The following is a 20,987-nucleotide window of genomic DNA, read 5'->3' as shown; positions in this document are numbered from 1 at the left end:
GTGGACCGTAGATCCAGAAATGTGGCCTTTCGCATCCGAGAGTTCTGCAACCACTGCTCATCGTACCAAACCTGCATTACAGAATGATCCCATCAGTCAGTGCTCTTTTCTCTGGTCCAGAAGTGGGGTTCCACTGTCTTCAACTGCTCTGTGAATGCCACAGACAGCCTTGAATTGTTTTTCGCCATGTCCCTCAGCAAACTGTCCTCCGAGAAATAGTCACCTCCATTATTGTGGTATTTCCTCTGGATCTCTAAATACAAGAGGATCATGCATCCTGTATTTACAGTGTTCATGAGAACAGCACAGCTCTTCAGTCTCCATGCTCCTGTTAGAGATACTGGTGGACACCGAAAATCCTGTGTGGGTTTGTGGGATTAAAAAAAATGTGAAAATTATGGGCTATAGATGGCATTATGCAGTGGAGAAAGTTACATATTGGGAACGTGACCTCAAGATCCCACAGATCCCTGTGCTTACTCATTTCTACCCCCACCACACATGAAAATGTCCCAAAAGACATTGCATAGATTGTGGCATGTGGCACCCTGGGATACCTACTGGGGTGCCCCACATTTTGCTTAGACACAGGCACTCCTGGTGAGTACATGCTATTCCCATCCAAGCAGCCAAGTATGCACGTACAAGAGTGATGTACTAACTTCGGCGGCTGCATGCTGACATAACTTGTCACCCAAAGTTTGTAGTGTAGACATGGCCTTAGAGTCATATTTTTGGAGTGGCAGCTCTTCTAACAGTTTCTACCTTCCTCAGTACAGTTTGATGCGTCATCAGTTCAAAGTTGATCAAGACAGGGCTCGAGGCAAGCTGCCAGCTATGGAGTTGTACCCATTGCTGCTTTTACTGTTTTCGTAGTATTGGTGCTCTTGATTCAGAAGTGAACTTTAACAGCTATATCATACAGATTTCTTTATATTAGATCTTGCAGTTTTGTTCTGATGTCGGTGATGAATGGCAATAAAGAAAAAGTCTAGCCATAAGGATTACGTTCTGTAATGTAGTAAAAAAGAGAAACAGCTGCTTGCATGGGAAGACTTTTTTTTTTTTTAAAGCATATTTTAAGTTAAGAAAATACTTGTATCTGTGTACCTGTGCTGTGTTTAAAAGGACTGTAAAGCTTTGGGTCTCTACTGTTACCAATGGGCTTGGAAAAGATAATCGTGTAAGTCTGAGTGAACTCATTCCATAAGTAATTTAAAAGAATAGTTTTTATGGACTCTGCTTGTCCTCGCATTGGGCCTAAATCATTTCAATTTTGAATAAGTTTCCTTGGCACATTGTGAATTTGTAGGCATTTCCAGCTGTATTACTGGGGAGCAGATATAAGTGAAATGTAAACCTTCTGGAGGCTCTAGTCCTTGTCAGTTAGCAAGATCTTTAAACTGCCGCATATCACAAACTTTTTTTTAAAAATCTTGGCTATTTTCAAGAAAGGATTTTCTGGGACACTTCAAAGAGGAACTTTATCTGAGTTCTTGCACACCATTAACTTGTAATAAATTTTATCCCTCTATTAATGTCAGATCCTTTTATAAATCCAGTCCTCAGTTTGACACAAATGATCTGCTGAAAGCAGATGGTAAGCTACTGTTTTGCGCCCTCATTTAAATAGAAAAGCTGTACCGTGGTAGGAGGATGAAGGAGGGGTATAGTGCTGCTGATATACAGTAGATTACTGGGAGTGGTCCGGTGAGAATTAAATCCAGGCAATTACAATGTACCATCTGTGTTGTAACACTGGGAGGCTTATTTTTTCCTCTGTTACTGAGGCAAAATTTTCAGATGTTTTGGTGAATGTATCTTATTTCTTCTGGTAATAGGACTTCACCATTTGGTTAAAGGGACACTGTCAGTCTGTTGAAGACCCAAAGCCTAACAGCTTGTAAAGGACCCAAATAACATTTAAATAATAACCTGCAAGGGATTTACCTTCCTAATTTGGGGAGCTCTAAGCAGGTTTAGTATGTTTTAAATAGAGAACACACACATCCGGTATTTCTATCAAGGACAAACGGAATAAATATAAAATCTGTACTGTGCTCTTCATGTCACCAGAAGCTTTAGAACAGTGGTGGGCAAGCTGCAGCCCATCAGGGTAATCTGCTGGCGGGCCACAAGACAGTTTGTTTACATTGACCGTCCACAGGCACGGCCGCCCGCAGCACCCAGTGGCCATAGTTCGCCGTTCCTGGCCAATGGGAGCTGCGGGAAGCAGTGGCCAGCATTCCATTGTAATGGAATTTCTAGCATTTTTATTGAGGTTTGCGTTAGGATTCTCTCTAAACTTTTTCAACAAATTTGTTGTCTTTTCTTAACATTTAAGAACCTTTTGAGAAATATACCTGGAGGGTACTTGTTTGATTGTTAATCTTCAGTAACACTTCAGTAGCTCTCTTCTGAAAATTTATCTATTATTGTTACAAGTACCAAAGATTGCTATAAGTGGAAGATGCATTAGAGAGAATTCTTTTTCAGTTTATTTACTTTGTGCACTTGACGGTACTTTTCATATAGTCATTTTTCCCTAATGGTTTGAGCGGACCTTTCACAAACCAAGACCGGGGTGGGGGGAGGGAAAGAATTATTTTACTAAGAGAAACAGGAAAATGTAATTGTAAAATTGATAGGGGGGACTCAGATGCAGCATAGTACCTGAAACTACCTTTTAATTTGCTCTTTAAAAATGGACAAGATTTAAAGTTTGTCCTTTAATTGAAATCTCCCTTTGTCGCTTCTTATTGCAGCAGCAGCATTCATGTTGCATTTTGTCTTTCAGTAAGGCCATATGTTGGTTTATTAGGTAACTAGATCAACAGCAGCACATTGTAATGTGTATGACTTTATAAAATAAACTTTTCGTTATATTGTGTGTTTAGGCATTAGGATCTACTACACCATTAAATACTGTTAGATATTATAAGAATTTAAGGCTTCTTAACTAAAAAAAAAAAAAAAAGCTAATTGTTTTCTTTTAAAAGAACAAAGCCTTGATGTTTAAATGGTATTTTTCATAACTTTATGCTGAAATGATCAGGGGATTTGCTTTCTGCATTGAAGGCGATAAGTTAGTGACTTAACCTTGTTCGAATAATAAATGTGCTTGCTTCTGAGTAAGCATTGATTAATGGACAGTGAAGCACTTTAATGATATTAAGACCCACTGTGCTAGCTATATATCCCCCTACTAGTCTTTCTCTGAGCCATCGGGATGAATGAGCCCAGCTATATTTGCTTTTGGCGTGACATCTTTATTATACTTTAATACGTTTTAATCACTTATGCTAGTCAAGATCTTTTGAAGACAACTATACAGTGATAACTTAGTGTTCTCAATGTAAGGCTTGAAATGTCTAGACTCCTTGGAACCAAGAGAGCCAACAGAATCAATTCAGTCCTTCCAGATTTTCCAGTTAGATACATTCTGAATTACCTACACTCAATTGTGGTATGTTGGAAGACGTGGAAGTCGGCAGGACTCCAGAATCCAAAGTCCTGTCTGATCTGCTGTTTGAATTGGGTGTTTGCGCTAGAGTCCTTCACTAACATTTCCCTTTTCCTACTTGTGTGCAGCTTGTAAGTGAAATCATTTCTCTCTTGTCAGATATTTGTTGGAGTTTCTTGATGCATAGAATTAAATTGGTCATTGTTATTGAAAACTTATTACTAAAATAATTCAGATGGTGTTAGAAACATGAAAATTTACTACCTTAAAAAGTTTACAGCTTAAATAATGCAAATAACCATATTTTAGTCATTAAAGTAGCATTTATGTAAATGAGGGCAGAACTGATGCTGAAATCTAGAACACCCAGTGTATTTAGAACAGCACTAACTTCCTATTTTTAGAACCAATAAAACAGAATAACCAATTAGTTTATTCAAACCATGAATGTTGGAAACAGAAAATAGGATGGAAAGTCTTCCAATTACTTACTAAATTTTAATTTTAATTTTTTTAGTTTTTTGTTAGAAAAACCAGAGACTGTCCCTTGCTGAAAAAAGGATGTCTAGAAAGATGTAACTATATTATGTTAGCCTCGCGGATCAGAGGAGGATGCCCTCCATGTGAACAATTTAGGGCATGGTTTGAGTTTCAGGGGAGGTAACAAGTGGACTGGTAGTTTAAAGGTGAGGAGGTAAGGGGGTGGTGGGGATTCATTGGATTGCTAACAGCAGTCTTTTTTAGGAGTTAGAGTATTTCAAGCTCAGTTTTACAGTTCTATTTTCTCTTGTATTAAAAAACACTTTATTGTAGCTTCTGAAATATTTGTCATTGGCATAATACTGACATTGTGTGTACCTGGGCCTGAAATAATCAGTTCTGTGAAATTCTATCTACTACAGAATGCTGCATGGCTCCTCAGCGATACAGGCTATCATGAGCACATGAAACCTGTCCTCTGCTTTCTGTGCTGACCTCTCATAGACTATGGAGGCAAGTTCAGAGCGTTGGTCCTTATTTTCAAGGTGCTCAATGTCCTGGATCCAGCATACATAAAAGATAAGCTTTGGGATGCTGACCACCGTGCTCAGCTCTGCTCCTCAGTCACCATTGATCTTTCTACTGTAAGGGTAAAGCTTGTCAGTGCAGGAGACAGCGCTTTCTGGAGGACTGATCTGAGGCTGTGGAATAGACACCTACAGGGGCTAAGGACCATAACAAATCTTAGGCCTTCCATTCCAACTGGAAGGCATGCTTTGTTGATTTTAACTTCTAACAAACACACAGCAGCATACCTTTTAATAAATAATCTAAACAACCAACCAGCCTACCAAAACAAAATGCTACACTGTACACACATTTCTTCCCTGGGGAGAGGATGAGAGCAGATGCTAACCACATGTCACAGACGTTAGTCATGTTGCTTAATGTGCTACTGGAAGGTGCTCTGATGTTATGGTGAGAAGAACGGGATAACAACTTGAATAGAATAGAATGGAACTTTAAAATTGAATTGTTAAAAATAACTCACATCTCTAGAACTGCATGAGCCAAAACCTCATCTATACAGCACGTGTCTGTGTGTCCCAGAAGTTATGAATAATAAGATGACATCTAAATGATCTGCAGGATCTGAGAGAGACTGTTTGGGGGTGGAGGAGATAGGAATGAAAACTTTGTCTGCATTTCAAAATGTCTTTTTTTTTTTGTTTGTTTTTAATATATACATCTCCAAATCAGGGAAGTATGGGAGTATCTTACTAATAGTGTGTTCCCTAAGTGTTTAACAAAATAGCTGTGTGTAAAAAAACAAAACAAAACTGTTGCTCTTTCTGTGAGCTGTGCTATGATGGTTCCACTGGAAAACAAAATACTATTTAGAAATGCCTCCTTATAATGAAAGATTTAAGACGTGTATTTTAAATAATATATGTTCAATCTTCTTAATTTTGTTCCATCTTACAAGACAGGGCCTCGTGTTCTACGCTTTCAGTTAAAACCATAAAAATGAATTCTGAATGTAAAACTTCAGAGAGAGAATATAATTAGTGTGTCCAAGCAGAGTGACAGACAATGAGTGCATCAGGGACCTTGTAACAAAATATTTGACTGCACTTAGTGAATTGTTGTTGTTGGTGGCTAACTGACTCTATTAAATCTTTATTGGGAAGGACAGGGAGAGGCAATAGGGTACGTGCCTATCTCCACATCCCTAGTTTTATGAAGTACATTTGGATCAGATCACTGGGCTGTCCCTGAGAAAAGCAGCGGTAAAATGTAATTCCTGGGGGGACAAAGGAAAGACTTGGAGACGTTTGTTCATCTAAAGCAAGACCCACCTTTCAGTGTTGGAAAAAAAACATAGTCTGCAACTACACAACTGCTGAAATCAACCAAGTAAACAAACTGTTGTTCTGGGTCCAGAGACTTTCATATTAGTTTTCTCAGAGAGGAAGTGTCTATTATTGGGGAGTTATCCTGTTTACTTCACTTAATAACAAAAGTTTCTCTTACAGGCCTACCATCCCTATTCTTCACTTCCAGAGCCTTGCATTTAGCTTTAGATAGGAGGGAATTTTGAATAGATGATGTTTTGATAGTGATTCTTGCCCATTTATTTTTTCTAAATGAAATCAATGGGAAGTAGCTACAAAGCACATTGTTTTGGCTGCCAGACCAAAACGTAACTCCTAATTAACCCCTTCTCTCCTGAATATGGATTCATCTGTGCCGTATACTTATTCTGTATTATATAGGAGTGTCAGCAGTGCAGTTAAACACTAACTCTTCAGGGATGTACCCAGTGAGTTGGCCATTGGTGGAAATGTGTGTTTTTGTCCAGGGTTTTGGGCAACACTGAATTGGTTCAACACTAGTTCTTGCCTGGCAACTCCTGTCATAATATCTAGTTTGTAGCTGTTAAAGTTGGACTAACAACATTAACTTTGATTTTTCTCTGCCTCTGTTAGTGTTGCTTCCAATGTGCATTCGTGGGTGGAATTTTGTATTGATTTGACAAGACTTGAAAAATTTGAAAGACAACTGTTGTTCTAGGCAGGTATCATTCCAAAACTTGTAGAGGAATAGAGACGTGACTTAGTTGGGGTCCAAGAGTACAGGGTGGGTATCTTAGGCCCGTGTGTGTTTGCTTTTCCCCTCTCTCATACATCATGCCTTGCTTGTTTTGCTGCACATAGGGTCCGCAAATTGAAACACATTGATATGTAATTTTTGCTACTTCCCCCAGCAAGCGAGTAGGAGTAGCTGATGAAGACAAGTATTGCCAGTTTTATGTTGCTGCTGCTGAGATTTCATTATCCATTTCCCCTACCAAATCCTCTATCAAGCTACAGAATACTAGACTTATTTAAAAAAAAAAATCCTACAAAGCATATGTATAATCTCTCCTTTTACGTATATATCAGTTACATTAAAATGTATCCTTTTGATCTACATTATTCAATACCACACTTCACATACCCTCTTGCAAGTAGGTTGTGCCAACTGGCTCTAATTGTAGAAGAAGAGGGTCCGTTGTGTTCTGTCTGGACCTGTAACAATCTTTTAAAAACACATTAATTCAACAGACCTGTAAGTTACCCTAAGATCAGCTAACTTAGCAACAACATAAATATTACAAATGAACCTCACCCTGGAATTCCCACTCGAGTGTCTCTGGCTAGCCATACCAAATCACCTTACAGGTGAGAGAAGAGAAAATGGGCTTTGTAGTGCACCCTGGAAGCTAACAAAAGTGTCTCATAGGATAAGGTGAGCAAATGAGTTCCAAACATTAGGGTGGGGGCTGGGGGGCTAGCTAACAGACAATGTCCTGTCTCTCTCATACCACTGTACCTCCACTGACAGCAAGTGTGGTAGTATTTCACAGGGACACAGTTAGGTCCCACTAGCACACACTTAACCAAAGGAAAATAACAGTAGGTTATAGCTGCGCAATATTTATTGCTGGTGTTAAAATAACCCACAGTTGACTGTCAGGTTCCAGACTTTTTGCAGGGCTGATTATTGGAAAGTTAAACATTATCCTCCTCTTTGTAAACTGAAGAAATCTGAGATATGCTAGAAGACATTTGAGTCAATAAATTGGAACTCCAATGTCATTTTCACTTTCCATAGTTTAACCACACTTTTTTTAAGGAACGGTCTTATGCTCTATTTATCCTGCTGGCTTGAGAGAACAAGGAGAATCGTGCAGATGGGAATTACTAAATTATTTGAAACAAACATTAGATATGAAAGGACATGCTTACCATGCTGTTCCAGGATGGCAGGAAGGTACAAAGGGGTCGGATCTAAGTCGTCACAAATCTCTAGTTCTGCTGTCCTTAACTCATTCTTCTATTTAAATTTCCTCTTTTGAACATATTTAAGGGGGCTTTTCAAAACCCTCACAGCAGAAGGCATTGTGCACACACAAGGTTTTCTCTATGGCTGTGCTTAGCATTGATTTATATTTTAATTGCCTAGTTAAGAATACTAAATTATGGAATAAGGAAAATTTTAAATACAGCATTAAGCTTCAGTGTAGGTATTGAGTGGTGGGAGATTTTAAGAGAGTGGGGTGGAAAGGAGAGAGAGAGGCAACTATTTAAGGATTCAGACTTCTTTGAAATGTAATCTTGGGAAGATTTTTAAAACTAGCCTGAAATGATGGTGAAAGGTTAAATCTTGTCTAGTCTGCTGTTTGTTGGGAGCACTCCCTTGATGTAGACTTATGGGTGAGTGGGGAAAACTGTTTTGATTCCTGGAGCCTGCTGCAATGCAAAGCAAACCTCCATTGACTGGACTAGATGGCTCAGTGCAGCCATTCCCAAACTGTGTTTTCCCCCAAGCAAGCACTTTCTGGTGGTCCATGACTGCTCCTGTGTTGCTTGTTTCCAGCTACTGAATCACATTAAAGGAAGCTAAAAATACATTAAATACTTCACTTTCCCACATGAGAAATTGCCGTAATCCATGGTGGTGGTATTAGATCACTGGTGGAGCAGGAGATGGTCCATCAGTGGCAAGGATAGGTATCCACAAGACACTATTAGAATATGATCCACTTCATGAAAATGTTTGAGAACACCTGACTCAGGGGATTGCAATAGGATATGGAGCCTGTCACTTATTATGGATTGTCGGTTCAAATTCATCTAAGGTGAACAGCAACAGAGTTTTTTTTCCCATGGGATGGTAGCTGACTGGTCAATGTAAAATAAGTTCAGTGGGGATTTTGGAGATTCTCAGTCTAGCTAACAGCTGTGTTACTACAGAGGTGTTCACATAGCAGAGTCCTCCAGCACCAGTGACCACTTGATTTGCAGCCTCAGCTAAAAGGACAAAGACTGGAACTACACTCCTTCATCCAGTTCCCCGGAGATAGTCCCTTCAGGTCAGGGCTGAGATATCTTGTATTGGAGGGATGATGAGGGAAAACTTGAATTGCAGCTTGTACTTACTTGTTGGCTTGTAGTAGAGGACTTCCTCAGCCAGGGCACCTTTCATGAGCAATACGTTCTCAGAGCAAAAGAACCCACAACATACTGGTGTTTAAATAATGGTGACCTATTTGAAACAAATTTTAAAATGGGCTTTGTATAAGAGACTTGTAGTAGTTGCACTATGCTATCTCAGCTGTTTGGAACAGTAGACATGTATTGTACAGAGTTGCAATATTTTTGGGACAATCAGTATTCAGTGGTGTTTGTATCTGTGGTTGAAAACTTCAAAAACTTTAGTTTTTATTTTTAAATCTGAAGCATTTTGATTACTGTGGGAAAACGAACATTTTACATTTTTTCAATTTGGGAAAAGTTTTGAATGTTAAGTGTGGTAATGCCTAAATGGGTGATGTCTCGAATGTTTCTTAATTCTAAATGAGAACTTTAAATAAATGTTTCTACTTAAGTTTTGGGCTAGAAGGGATTGAAACAGACATGTTTGCCCCATGTAAGCAATGGTAATTTGTTACCACAGATGCATGTGATGTAACTCTCAAAGATTAGTTCTATCCCCTTCAAAGCATGATTATTTCAGGTCCTCCTTATACTTTAAATAGATACGCTCTTCATGTGATTTCCATCTCTTTGTGTCAACAGCCAGGCTGAAGTTGAAGTAAACATGGCATCAGATTAGTAAAATGGACTCCAAAAAAAACCTGCTGTCCATTAGCGGGATAAATGCATTTGAGAAAGCCTTTTGCAGTTTAAATTTGAGACTTTTTTTTGCCCATGCAGTGCAAGTATCAATTTCTAAATGCCAAATTCCTTAGGTTTCCGCAGCTTAGTTTATTAAAACCAGATTGCTTACAGGCAAAGTTGTTCAGTTGAAATAGGTATATTTTAAACTTGGCCTCCATAAGCACCATTCTGAGTACTTCTGTATAGTAATGCAATAATCAATCTAGGTTGGTAGAGGAAACGAAGGGGTTTATGTATTATCACGTCTTAAATTTAATATTTAGATTCTTTAGTCTGTTACAGGGACACTAATTTTTGGTAGGACCTGAAATTTGTTGTAGTAGTAAAACTTTTCATCTTTTGCAGAGTGTTGTTGCCTGTAGGTGGTGTATCTTTGGGAGGTTTTTCTTCCGAAACTTCCTGTTTACACCATTTTTTTTTTCAGTTATGTATCTCAGGAAGCGAGATACGGCTGCCACAGAATTTTTGCATAGGATGTTACTAAGAGGCTTGTTTAGTTACATGTCTGTTTCCCCCTACTCCCTTCCCACAAAACGGCACTGGGACAAAGAAGTGTAAAGCTAGAAATGCTAAGAGAAGTGCACTTTTATTTCTACAAACCTCATTATTTGCTTTTGTTTGTCTTCTGCAATTGTCACACTAGAAATATCTCGCATTGACTATTTTGATTAGGCAAGATGGCTGCAATTTTAACTGTGGTGCATTCTAAGAGCTGCGGAAAGGAAGTACTAAGGAAATGACACGTGCAGTAACAGAGTTAAGCAGAATTGTTCATGTATCTGAAACCCATTTATTAGTATAATCCTCACTGTAGAAGGTGTGTGAGTAGACATGGATGAAGAGGTCTCTCTTTTTTGAAAAGACTACACTAAGCCAAGGCTAGTTTTACATGAGTGTGATTTGTCAGTGATAAGATTGCTTTGTGTATAAAGCTCAGTAGGGCTACAGACCAGAGAGAGCAGCTCTCAGGAAGTGGTGCTTGGAGTGCTTGCTGTTTGATTTACAATGGCTAAATGCATGTGTAAACACTGAAGAAATATTGTTTACTTTTTAAAAAATCTCTGTTACAGTTTCATCATGACAACAGAGAAGAGTCTAGTGGCTGAGGCCGAGAATCCTAAGCAACAGCAGCAGCAAAAAGAGGAGGAGGGAGCTGCTGACACACAGAAGCAAGAGGCGTCTCTGGAGGAGGCTTCCCAACAGGCATCTGAGGGGCATAATCAAACGGGACAGAAACAGAAGGCATCCAACGGCGATACCCCCACGCACGAAGACCAGAGCAAGAACAAAGAGCGCTGCACTTCAGAGAGTCGGGGGCTGTCACGCCTTTTTTCATCATTTCTCAAAAGGCCCAAGTCTCAAGTTTCTGAAGAGGGCAAAGAAGGGGAGACTCCACAAGACAAAGGTGAAGGAGGTCAGAAAGAGACAGATCTAGGAGCCAGTCCTGATGAAGAAATCCTACTGAAGGCCCCAATAGCAGCTCCTGAACCTGAACTCAGGACTGACCCATCTTTAGATCTTCATTCACTAAGCAGCGCAGAAACACAGGTAAACAAACAAAGTGGATTTGGATTCTCTTTGGCTTCCTAATCAGCTGGCTCTTGTAGTCAGGATTATTTGTCAGGTTAAGTAAGCAGTAGAGGTTTGTAATCCTCCTATGTTAGATCTGATCAATGAGAACCCACAAGATTCTGAAAAAACCCTTTTTGGAACTTCTAGTATTTGACAAAGCAGCAAAGAGTCCTGTGGCACCTTATAGACTAACAGACGTATAAGAGCATGAGCTTTCGTGGGTGAATACCCACTTCTTCGGATGCACCCTTGCATCTGAAGAAGTGGGTATTCACCCACGAAAGCTCATGCTCCTATACGTCTGTTAGTCTATAAGGTGCCACAGGACTCTTTGCTGCTTTTACAGATCCAGACTAACATGGCTACCCCTTTGATAGTATTTGACAGACATTATGCTACATCTGACACTTCCTGCTCTTACGTTTTTGTATTCTGCAGTGTGATCTGCTGTCTAATACTTATTCCTACTGCTTTAATCATAATAAGTTTAATCTTCAAAGCATTATATAAACACTAACAAAAACTCCTAAAACACTTAAAAAAAAAAAAAAAAAAATTCCTCTGAGGCAAGGAAATTTGTCAGTCGGGATTAGAACTCAGATTACACTCTATGAAAGTTACTTTTAATGCTCCATTTTTAAATATTCTGATATGTACACTATGGGTAGAAGAAAAGTCAATAGAAAACACATCATGGAAATTACAGCTGTGTTCAGCAGAAAAGAAACAGCAAAACAGACTTAAGTGCAAGCAACACAAGTGACAGTTCAGAACCTCCTGGACCTCAGTTCAGTTTACGTCTTTCTCCCACCAGTGTGTTAGGCCCTGTTTTTTCTGTGGCCCTACACGTACTTATATTAATCACTTTGAGCATATATACTGGGGATTTAAAGAGAGCCTAAGGACTTTGTGTCCAACTACTAGTCATTTTGTGGTTCCCTTAGGCGCCTTAAAAATCCTAGCCTTAAATGCATAGACCTCGGAGCTTTAAAGGTAGGTATTATCCCCGTTTTACTGATGGGAAACTGAGGCACAGAATGTTAATAGCCAAATGTTCAAAAGTGGCCTGTGGTTTTAGGTACATCACCTCTTGGCTACTGGACATGAAATACAATGGGCTTCTCACTTTTTCTTTCCTACCAGAAGTGCTAAGTATCTGCAACTCGAGTTCAGCTGGCATTGTGGTTGCTCAGCATTTGAAAGAGTCAGGTCCAGGTTGTTTCAAGTTGAATACCTAAAGTTGATGGCTGTTTCTGAATAATTTAGCCTGGGTATCTCACCCAAGCAAGTGTATATAGAGCCGGGAATAGAACCCAGGTCCCTTAGTTCCCAGCCCAGTGTGCTGGAGGCAGTGATATCTAGTGGACAGACTAGTGCTGCTTGTCAGTGGCGTAAATAGGAAGCTAACAGCTACAGTAACTCCTCACTTAATGTCCTCCCAGTTAACGTTGTTACGTAGCTGATCAATTAGAGAACATGCTCGTTTAAAGTTGTGCAATGTTCCCTTTAAATGTTGTTTGGCAGCCGCCTGCTTTGTCCACTGCTTGCAGGAAGAGCAGCCTGTTGGAACTAGCTGGTGGGGGCTTGGAACCAGGGTGGACCGGCAGCCCCCCTATCAGCTCCCCGAAGTTCCCTGTGCAGCAGCCGCCCAGCAGGCTATCAATTGCTGGGCAGTTCAGCTGTCTCTCCCTCTGCCATGTGCTGCCCCTGCCCTCTGCCTGGGAGCTGCTCTCAGGAGCCTCCTGCTTGCTGTGCAGAGGGGGGCGGGAGAGGGGTGCTAATGTCAGGGTGTCCCCCTACCCCTGCTCTGGTCCCCTGGTCCTATACCTCACCTCCACAGAGTGAGTGTGTGTGGGGGACACATGACAGGGCTCAGGGTGGAGGGAGCTTGCTGGCAGCTACTGCTGTCTCAACTTGCTGATGTAGTTAAAAAGGCAGTGTACTTAGAGAGGGGTCAGTGTACTTAAAGGGGCCGTGTGTGTTTCTCACATACACAGGGTGCGTGTGTATATCTTTCTCTCTCACACACACACGCGCGCACATACACATACGTTGTGTGTCTCTGTCGCTGTCTGCCATGCTGTGTCTCCTCCCTCCATTTGTGCTGCCTTGTAGAGTGTGAGGGTACATTGTTGTTTAATGTGTTAATCCTTGAGGGCTCAGCCAAATGCTAGTTCATCATTTAGCTGTATGGCATTCCCTGGGAAATATCCCACCCTCTTCCACCGTCTGACTCCACTGCTGCAATCAAGCTTCACAATCATCATTTGCTGTGTACAGTATTAAATTGTTTGTTTAAAACTTATACTGTGTGTGTGTGTGTGTGTGTGTGTATATATATATATATATATATATTCTTATATTATATTATATTATATTATATTATATATAATATAAATAAAATCTGCGTGTATATCTATAGCGAGAGAGAGAGACACTGACTTTTGTCTGGCGAAAAAAATGTTCCTGGAACCAACCCCTCCCATGTATATTAATTCCTCTGGAGAAATTGGATTCGCTTAACATTGTTTCATTTAAAGTAGCATTTTTTAGTAACATAACTACAACATTAAGCGAGGAGTCACTGTAGTTTCTTTTGACTTGAGGACTTTATGAAATTTCCACTTTAAATTGTATAGCATTGCCAAACCAAACATTCAGAAATCATGAGTTAGGCTCCCAAAAAATCATGAGATTAAAAAAATAATAATTGTGGGGGTTCTTATTTGCCTTTTGGTTTCTGAGCCTTTACAATACACATTGCTTTAGTTTTTAAAAAAAGTTTCTATCCCTCATGTTTGCAGAGAGAAGCTTGAAAATATGAACTGAGATTTTTATGTAACCACTTGACTCCAGGAGCTGGGCCTTTAAGCAAAATAAATACTGTGCGTGAGGTTTGCGATAAAATTGTAGGCATTTGGTACACTGAGTATATGTGAACTTGTGTAAAAACAAGCCCCACAAACGGTCAGTGCATACAAGCTAATTTTGACTATAATGTTTAAAATTAGTATTAATGTCCTTTTAAATCCTGACTCTTAACAGATATTTCTACTGTGAAACCATTTACGTGCAGTGTCCTGTTGTAAAGCCTCTGGGCCAGCATTTGTGTCCAAAGCCGTCCGATTCTCTCTCTGATGATCCTATCTCTGTCCTAGCAGAAAGCAGCGGTCTGTGAACATTGATCAAATTTAAATAATTGCAGATCCTAAAGCATGTGTTGGCACAATGGCATGAAGGCAGTCTTCCATTTTTACTGTCACTCATAACACAGGAAGACTGATTAGAATGTTGGATCCCAAAATTAAATTCTGCATTATGTGGGTAGGTTTATTGTGATGAAAACTGAGACACATTCTCAGGGCTTCAATGGAAATGTAGAAAGGACTGTTTTACAATGAAACAATTCTAGGAAATTGCTTGTTTTTATGGATTAGCTGAGCATTTTGCCTGAAAGATTGAGGGGTCAGATTGGAAAAGTGTGTCTCCAATCTAAAATGAGATGCCACTAACAGTAGATTAAACAGGTCTTCATAATATAATCAACCCTGTCCCTTCTGACATGCTTTGATAAACTAATAGCTAATGAGACTGATTTAAATTTTCATTAGACTTCAGAATTAACATGCACTTGAACTGAATAACTATCAGTTGACATTTGAGCTGTTGTTTCAGATTCTTTGCAGACTTGGGTAGACATCACTGCATTGGTTTACGTTTAAATGATCTTCAATGAGAAGGGCTAGAGATGTAGTTTACAATTTCTTTTTCTAGACTTTAGAGCACAAGATACAGCACCAGAGGAAAAACTCAAGGTTGCTGAGCCACTGTGAGGTGGCCCACTTTGATCTCTAATGGGATTTAATCACCTACAGTACATTTATGCTGTGTGACATTACTTGTTTGAAACATGTAAGTAATAAATATGGTGGTGTGGGATTTCAGCCTGCTCAGGAGGACAGGAGAGAAGATCAAGACCCAGAGAGCAGAGACCTTGAGATTAAGGAAGGAGACGGAGTGCAGGAAGAGTGTTCCAAGGCAAAGTTGAAAAGAGAGAACCCTGAGACAAAAGCAGACCAAGAATTAAAAGCCACCCAGAAATCAGTAAGAAGACACAGAAATATGTACTGCAAGGTTTCCTTGCTGGATGACACCATTTACGAGTGTGCTTTGGATGTAAGTGCCATTCAGTCTCTTAAAATGGGTGGCGGGGGGAGGGTTCAGAATTGGGTGATGCTGCCAATTAAGTAAATGGTTAAACTCCATTGGAGTAGGACTTCTGCCATAAACCATAACAATTATTTAAGATATGATAAGAATGTGGGGCACTTTGGACATTGGAAAAAAAAAATCCAACATCTCTATTTGGGGGATTTTTTTAAAATGCCGTCATCTTACTTGCCGATGCTTTCTCCTTCGTTTGCCCCTATTTCTGATACTCCAGGCTTGAGTGTATATATAATTTTACATCCTTTTAAGATTTGATTATAACTCTAAATAATATTCAGATCAGAGCCAGAAAATGTTTATCAGCTGGATTTGTGTGCTTTGCTGGCTTTTCACTCAGAATACCTTGGAAACCTAAGATCACGTGCTGCTGACTAATGACAGGAAAACAGTTTCAGCAAATCACCACAGAAAAAAATGAGATTGTCACCACTTAAACTTGGTCAAAATACTTATTTTTGCTTTGGTCTTTCAAATTCTTCCTTCTCATATGAGCTATGCCTTGAAAGAGTTAGCAGGCATGCTTAATGGGCACATAGCCATCAGTTGTATTTCGTCCAAGTCTGTCTTAATCATTTATCTAAGCCACAATCCTTACATCAGTATTTATAGGAATTCTTACAAAGGGTGATGGTAGCACTGCCACCAGGCCAAACCCTGGTTCTGAACACTCGTTCTTAATGATCAGATTTTGGGTCTTAGTGGTTGTGAAAGGGTTGCTTCTATTCCTGTCATCAGAGTTGTTGTAGTTGCCTTAGTTTTCCATTAGGGGGAACTGCGTGCAAAATGACAAATTCCGAAACTCTCTCCCTTTGGGTTTAGTTTAACAAGTCTTGACACAAATGCATCCCAACACAAGAAGCCTCTCCTTTCTACACCATCTGCTCAAGCTTGATTCACCCTTCTGTTTCAGATTCTGTAAACTGTCTCTTCAGCCTTTACAGCCCTCTCACTATGGTCTGAGTTACCGTCTGTCCTTGTATCAGAGGTTCGTAAGTTCTCCCTTTAGGTTAAGGGATTCACCCCTTGGTGCATGGATCCAAGGCAGTCTTTTCCTCACCACACCTGCCTTGTAAGCTCATCTATGTCCTACCCCTGTCCATTCCCCCTGCCCCAGGGGGCAGCTGGGACCCTATGTAAAATGTGGGGGTGCTGCAGCACCCCCTGCACCCCTAGTTTCTGCGCCTATGAAAATAAGGTTTAAGCGTGCCCTTCAGGTTGATGCTCAGTGGACAACTGTGGACACAGAGAGACTGTTTACATCAAAATGTATGTAAAATATAAGCCCAAACATTGGTGGAGCCAGGCCCACATTCCAGAATATTGGTGGAGCATGGGCACCATGGGCCCATATAACTCGCCACCTATGGGGTCAACATGCCCTTTTATGTGGGTATGTAAAAATTGCTAGTAGAGCTACAATGTCTAGCAGTATTGTTCAGAATAGAAATAGCAGTAAACAAATAATGTTTTTAGCATCCCCATTAAATCGATTTCAGAAGCTCTGCTCAGTCCCCTATTGTTGAAAGGTTTTTGGCTGTACGTGTTTTTCATATATATCTCATAGGATGATCCCAGTGTCATAGAAATAAGTCAACAGAAATCTAATTCAGCATCTGAGTACTAGCTCAACACGTAAACAATCTGGCATTTAGTCTTTGAGACATAATGAGCTAATTAAGCCCTGAACCCACTGGTTAAGTCTAGTTGCTCATTTGTGACCCGTTTAGGTTTCTAGGGCTTCTTGTGCAAAGCAGTTACCTTAGATGACCCTGTACAATTAGGTCAGTGCATCAGTGTTTGTGTAACAGTGTTGCTGCCATTGCTATCACGTGGGATGCTTCTGGTAACATAGTTTTATGTCCTAGAGATGGTGAGGAACGTGGTTGGGGCAAAACCTTATCCGATCACAAGAAATACCTGACGTTTTAAGGGAAGGCCTGGGACAATTATGTAGTTGAAGCCTAAAAAATTGTTTGCTGCAGTTTGCAGTTTCTTAACTGTAGTATCCCTGGAGCTGTAAATCCCTTCAAGCTATAGCTTCTCTCTCTCTCTCTCTCTCTCTCTCTCTCTCTCTGCCAGTCTGATTCTCTTAAAACATCTAAAGCTTAAATTATTGAGATGTCCATTGTTTCTCTAGAATGTTTAATAGAATCTAGTTGTCAGGACAAGTGTATGTGGATTAGACCCAGTCTGAAATTTTGTTGAACTCTGCTATATGGCAGATATTTAGATTTAATTTTTAATCTCTTTTGAATTTAAAATGAACATATTGTAGCATTTAAAGTAGTTTTAAAATGAAAATACAGTGGGTCAGAAGTAATTTTTATTTCCTAGGGAGCTTCTTGTGGTGTTGTGCTTATTCTTGTTCTGAAAGTGGTGGTGTAATGAATGCCTAAATAAAAATCAAACAAAAAACCTCCCCAAAGTGTAGTATTTAAATAACGCTTCATTTCAGAACATTTAGAAAAAACCTAAATTAATCATAAATACAGATAAATATTATTCTCATTTTAAATGGGAATACTGAGACAGGGAGCTTGTGATTGGAAGTCAGCGGCACAGCTAGGATTGGAACCCAAGGTTCCTAGCTCCCAGTTCTATGCTTAATCCACTAGATCATGCTGTGTCCCAAAATAGCATCAGAATAATAGGTGCTATTTCCAGTCCCAAGTCTCAGTCTGGTCACCACTTGATAAACCTAGCTAATGTAGCATTTTGTACTGCCACCTATCACTGTAGCATAAGTACCATCTCGAAGCATTTTACAAACACTTAAGCCACACAACACCTCTTTTGGGTAGGGAATAATTATATACCCATTTTTTGAGATGGGTAAACTGATGTGCAGATAAAATGACTTTCAGGATGCTTAGTCAGTATGGTCAGGAACAGAGTCTACATCAGTTTTAAACACTTCCCCAATAATTCGGGTTTGCTGTATTTGAATTTCCTATCTGATGCTCTTGCCTGTAAAGTGAAATACTTGGCCATAAATTGCTGAGCCAGTCAGTACCCTTTCTTTTGCTCAAGAATCCAGCCCTGTTCAGTGATTATGTAGAGTGGGAGAGTTATTTGGGGGGAGAGGAGAGGCAAAAAGCAATGTATAATATAGAATCTGTTACTTATTTGCAGAAACATGCTAAGGGTCAGGATCTGCTTAGAAAAGTATGCGAGCACCTCAATCTTCTGGAAGAAGACTACTTTGGACTGGCCGTATGGGACTCTCCAACTTCCAAGGTAAGAAGGTGCTTGTGGAACTACAGTCAGCAATCAAAAAAACCCAAAACTCTTCTTGATAGGTTATTGTCTCCAAAATGGGAAGAAGTGTGTAGCATCCCAAAAAATTATGCTTGATCTAGCTATATTTTTATTTTTTCCCCATGTGTGAAAGACCTTTTCTAAGAACTGGCAAAGTGTGTGAATTGTAAGAGTAACGATACTGTGAATAAAACAGAAACTACCATAAAATAGGACAGTGTGGGCTTTGCTAATGGAGGGGAGCAAAACGAACTTGGAAAAATCTATTCTAGAGGAATGAAGCCACATGCAAAATAGATTAGACTAGACTCTGGTTTCTTTCTCTCTCTCTTTCTTTCTTTCTGTATTATAAATATACAGCAGAAGAACTCATGGATTTAAGTTATCAGAAGTGTTGGAGATTATTAGGGTTTTTCCTTTTAAAAAAAAAAATTGTGGTTTACAAAATAGAGTGGATAGGATAGAGGAGTAGATACTTAAGAAGTGGAAGAACCTGAGCACAAAAGGAAATCAGGGAGAATTTCTTCATAGTCATAAATTATTCCATGTATGTACTAAAGGCAATAAGAGGAGCAATCAACGTCTGTTATTTTGGGGGTAAATAAGCATGTTTGATTTAGCTGTTAACTTGAGTCAAGTGTATGTAGATTGGCATCTCTCATCTCAATTTCTGAAGGGTCCCGTGTTCATTTTCTTTCTCTACCTGACTTGTCTGTCACTGTTATGGCTGACTCTTAGTGATTTAGCCTTAGGTTTGTTTTGTTTTATTGATCGGGCAAGTGCTTCCTTCTTCACTGTCATGGGTATACCTCTGATATGTATCTGAATGAACCGGTCAATCAATATTTATGACTGGAAACAACTTACTCCCTGCACCCTAGTATTCTGAGGTACAATACTGGCTGTTCCAACTTCATAAAAAATGGAAAGAAATGTAAGTGGTTCCAGATTTAAGTGTGTTCTGTGCGCACACAAGGGAATTATTTGGCTAAGTCCCATGGAGTTGCATATATAAATTACACTCCTGTCCTGTGTGTAACCGAGGAAATAGAGTTAGAAACTTTTTAGTTACATTTGATTTTCTACAGGAAAACACTAAATGGAAACTGTCAGTTTTCATCCACGCTTATTTGTGATTAGTTGAACTAACCAAATAAGCGTGTAGCCTTCTTGGCGCACTTTCCCTTTAGAGTGGAAAAATGTCACAGGAGAATGGCTCCAGCTGGCCTGACCATCATTGGAAAAAGTCCCTGGAGCTCTTGTCAGCATTTACAAGATTTGGTGGGAGGCCATTCTGGATTAATGTTTCAAGCTGAGGATTGTCACTGACAGAAGGGAAGGAAAATACTAAAAGTGTAAATATTTAGTGAGCCAATGCAATTTTTAATGTATTTGCTGAAAATAAGTTAAATTCTTCATACTGAAACTCAAATTGGTCAGTTTTACTTCGTTCTTGTTTAGATTTATGCAGCGTCATTGTCATGCATTGTTGTTTTTAACCCGCTTGTGTGTTCTTTTGCCTGACAAAAAAGTTAAGGCCTTGTTTAGTAAAAATTAAGCCTACCTGGGGATTGATTTCAAATCATTGTCTGACTTGAAATGTATTTAAAGACTTTTCATAGCTTATGGTCAGTATTCTGGCTACCTCCCTGTTTCACATATTGGAGTCATTTATGTTAAACTGGTTTACTATGGTGGGATGAAGAAATTAGACCATTAAAAGATTCTTTAAAAAATGCAAAGAAAGATTCTTCTTGTGGACAGTTAACAGAATGGTGGCTTTCATGTCAGCTGAAGTATTGTTTTTATTTTCTTATATTTAGAATTTGATTTCATTCTTGCAGTAAGGGATTGTTTACTCCATACTTAATGGAATCTACTATATGTAAAACATTGTTAGATATTTTTCAAGGCAGAAATGTCAAGCTGTTCAAGCTAAGTCTTTTAACCAATGTGTTTTGTGTTGTGGGAAGAAAATTGCCAGGTCATCATTCTCTGACCACTTCCCCTTTTGTCTGCCTCTCTTTGTATCCATTACTTTTGAGTCAAGCAGGCTTCCTTAGGTTTGGGACAGGAGGAGCAGAAGAAAGCTAATTGCATTGCCGTCTTCGAAAACAGAATTATACACATGCTTTTTTTACTCGCTTGATGTCTGATTCAGCGTTGGCTGCTGTAATTTCTTACAGACGGCAATGAGTGAGGGAACACAGATAGTAGCAGGATTGTTCGGTGTCGGAGATTTATTGTCACTTAAAACC

At 39.5% G+C, this 20,987-nt stretch overlaps 1 protein-coding gene across 39 annotated transcripts in view; it reads left to right on the top strand.

The window, feature by feature from the left end:
- The window catches only part of EPB41 (erythrocyte membrane protein band 4.1), a 167,732-nt gene that overhangs the window by 64,725 nt on the left and 82,020 nt on the right, over window positions 1–20,987 (top strand). For 37 of the 39 annotated variants that reach the window (XM_054011723.1, XM_054011725.1, XM_054011726.1 and 34 more), the window contains 3 exons: window positions 10,740–11,217; window positions 15,187–15,417; window positions 18,604–18,708. In XM_054011723.1, the coding sequence (XP_053867698.1) occupies window positions 10,747–11,217; window positions 15,187–15,417; window positions 18,604–18,708 (807 nt within the window). In that variant the 5' untranslated portion in view covers window positions 10,740–10,746. Of the gene's footprint in view, window positions 1–3,561; window positions 3,595–10,739; window positions 11,218–15,186; window positions 15,418–18,603; window positions 18,709–20,987 lie in introns of those variants that run through there. The other 2 variants (XM_054011724.1, XM_054011747.1) reach the window with 2 other exon arrangements.

This window comes from Malaclemys terrapin, chromosome 22 (assembly GCF_027887155.1).
Source record: "Malaclemys terrapin pileata isolate rMalTer1 chromosome 22, rMalTer1.hap1, whole genome shotgun sequence".
Classification (NCBI taxonomy): Eukaryota; Metazoa; Chordata; order Testudines; family Emydidae; genus Malaclemys; species Malaclemys terrapin.
The sequence above is the reverse complement of the archived record's forward strand: the minus strand, read 5'-3'. Positions and strand labels throughout refer to the sequence as shown.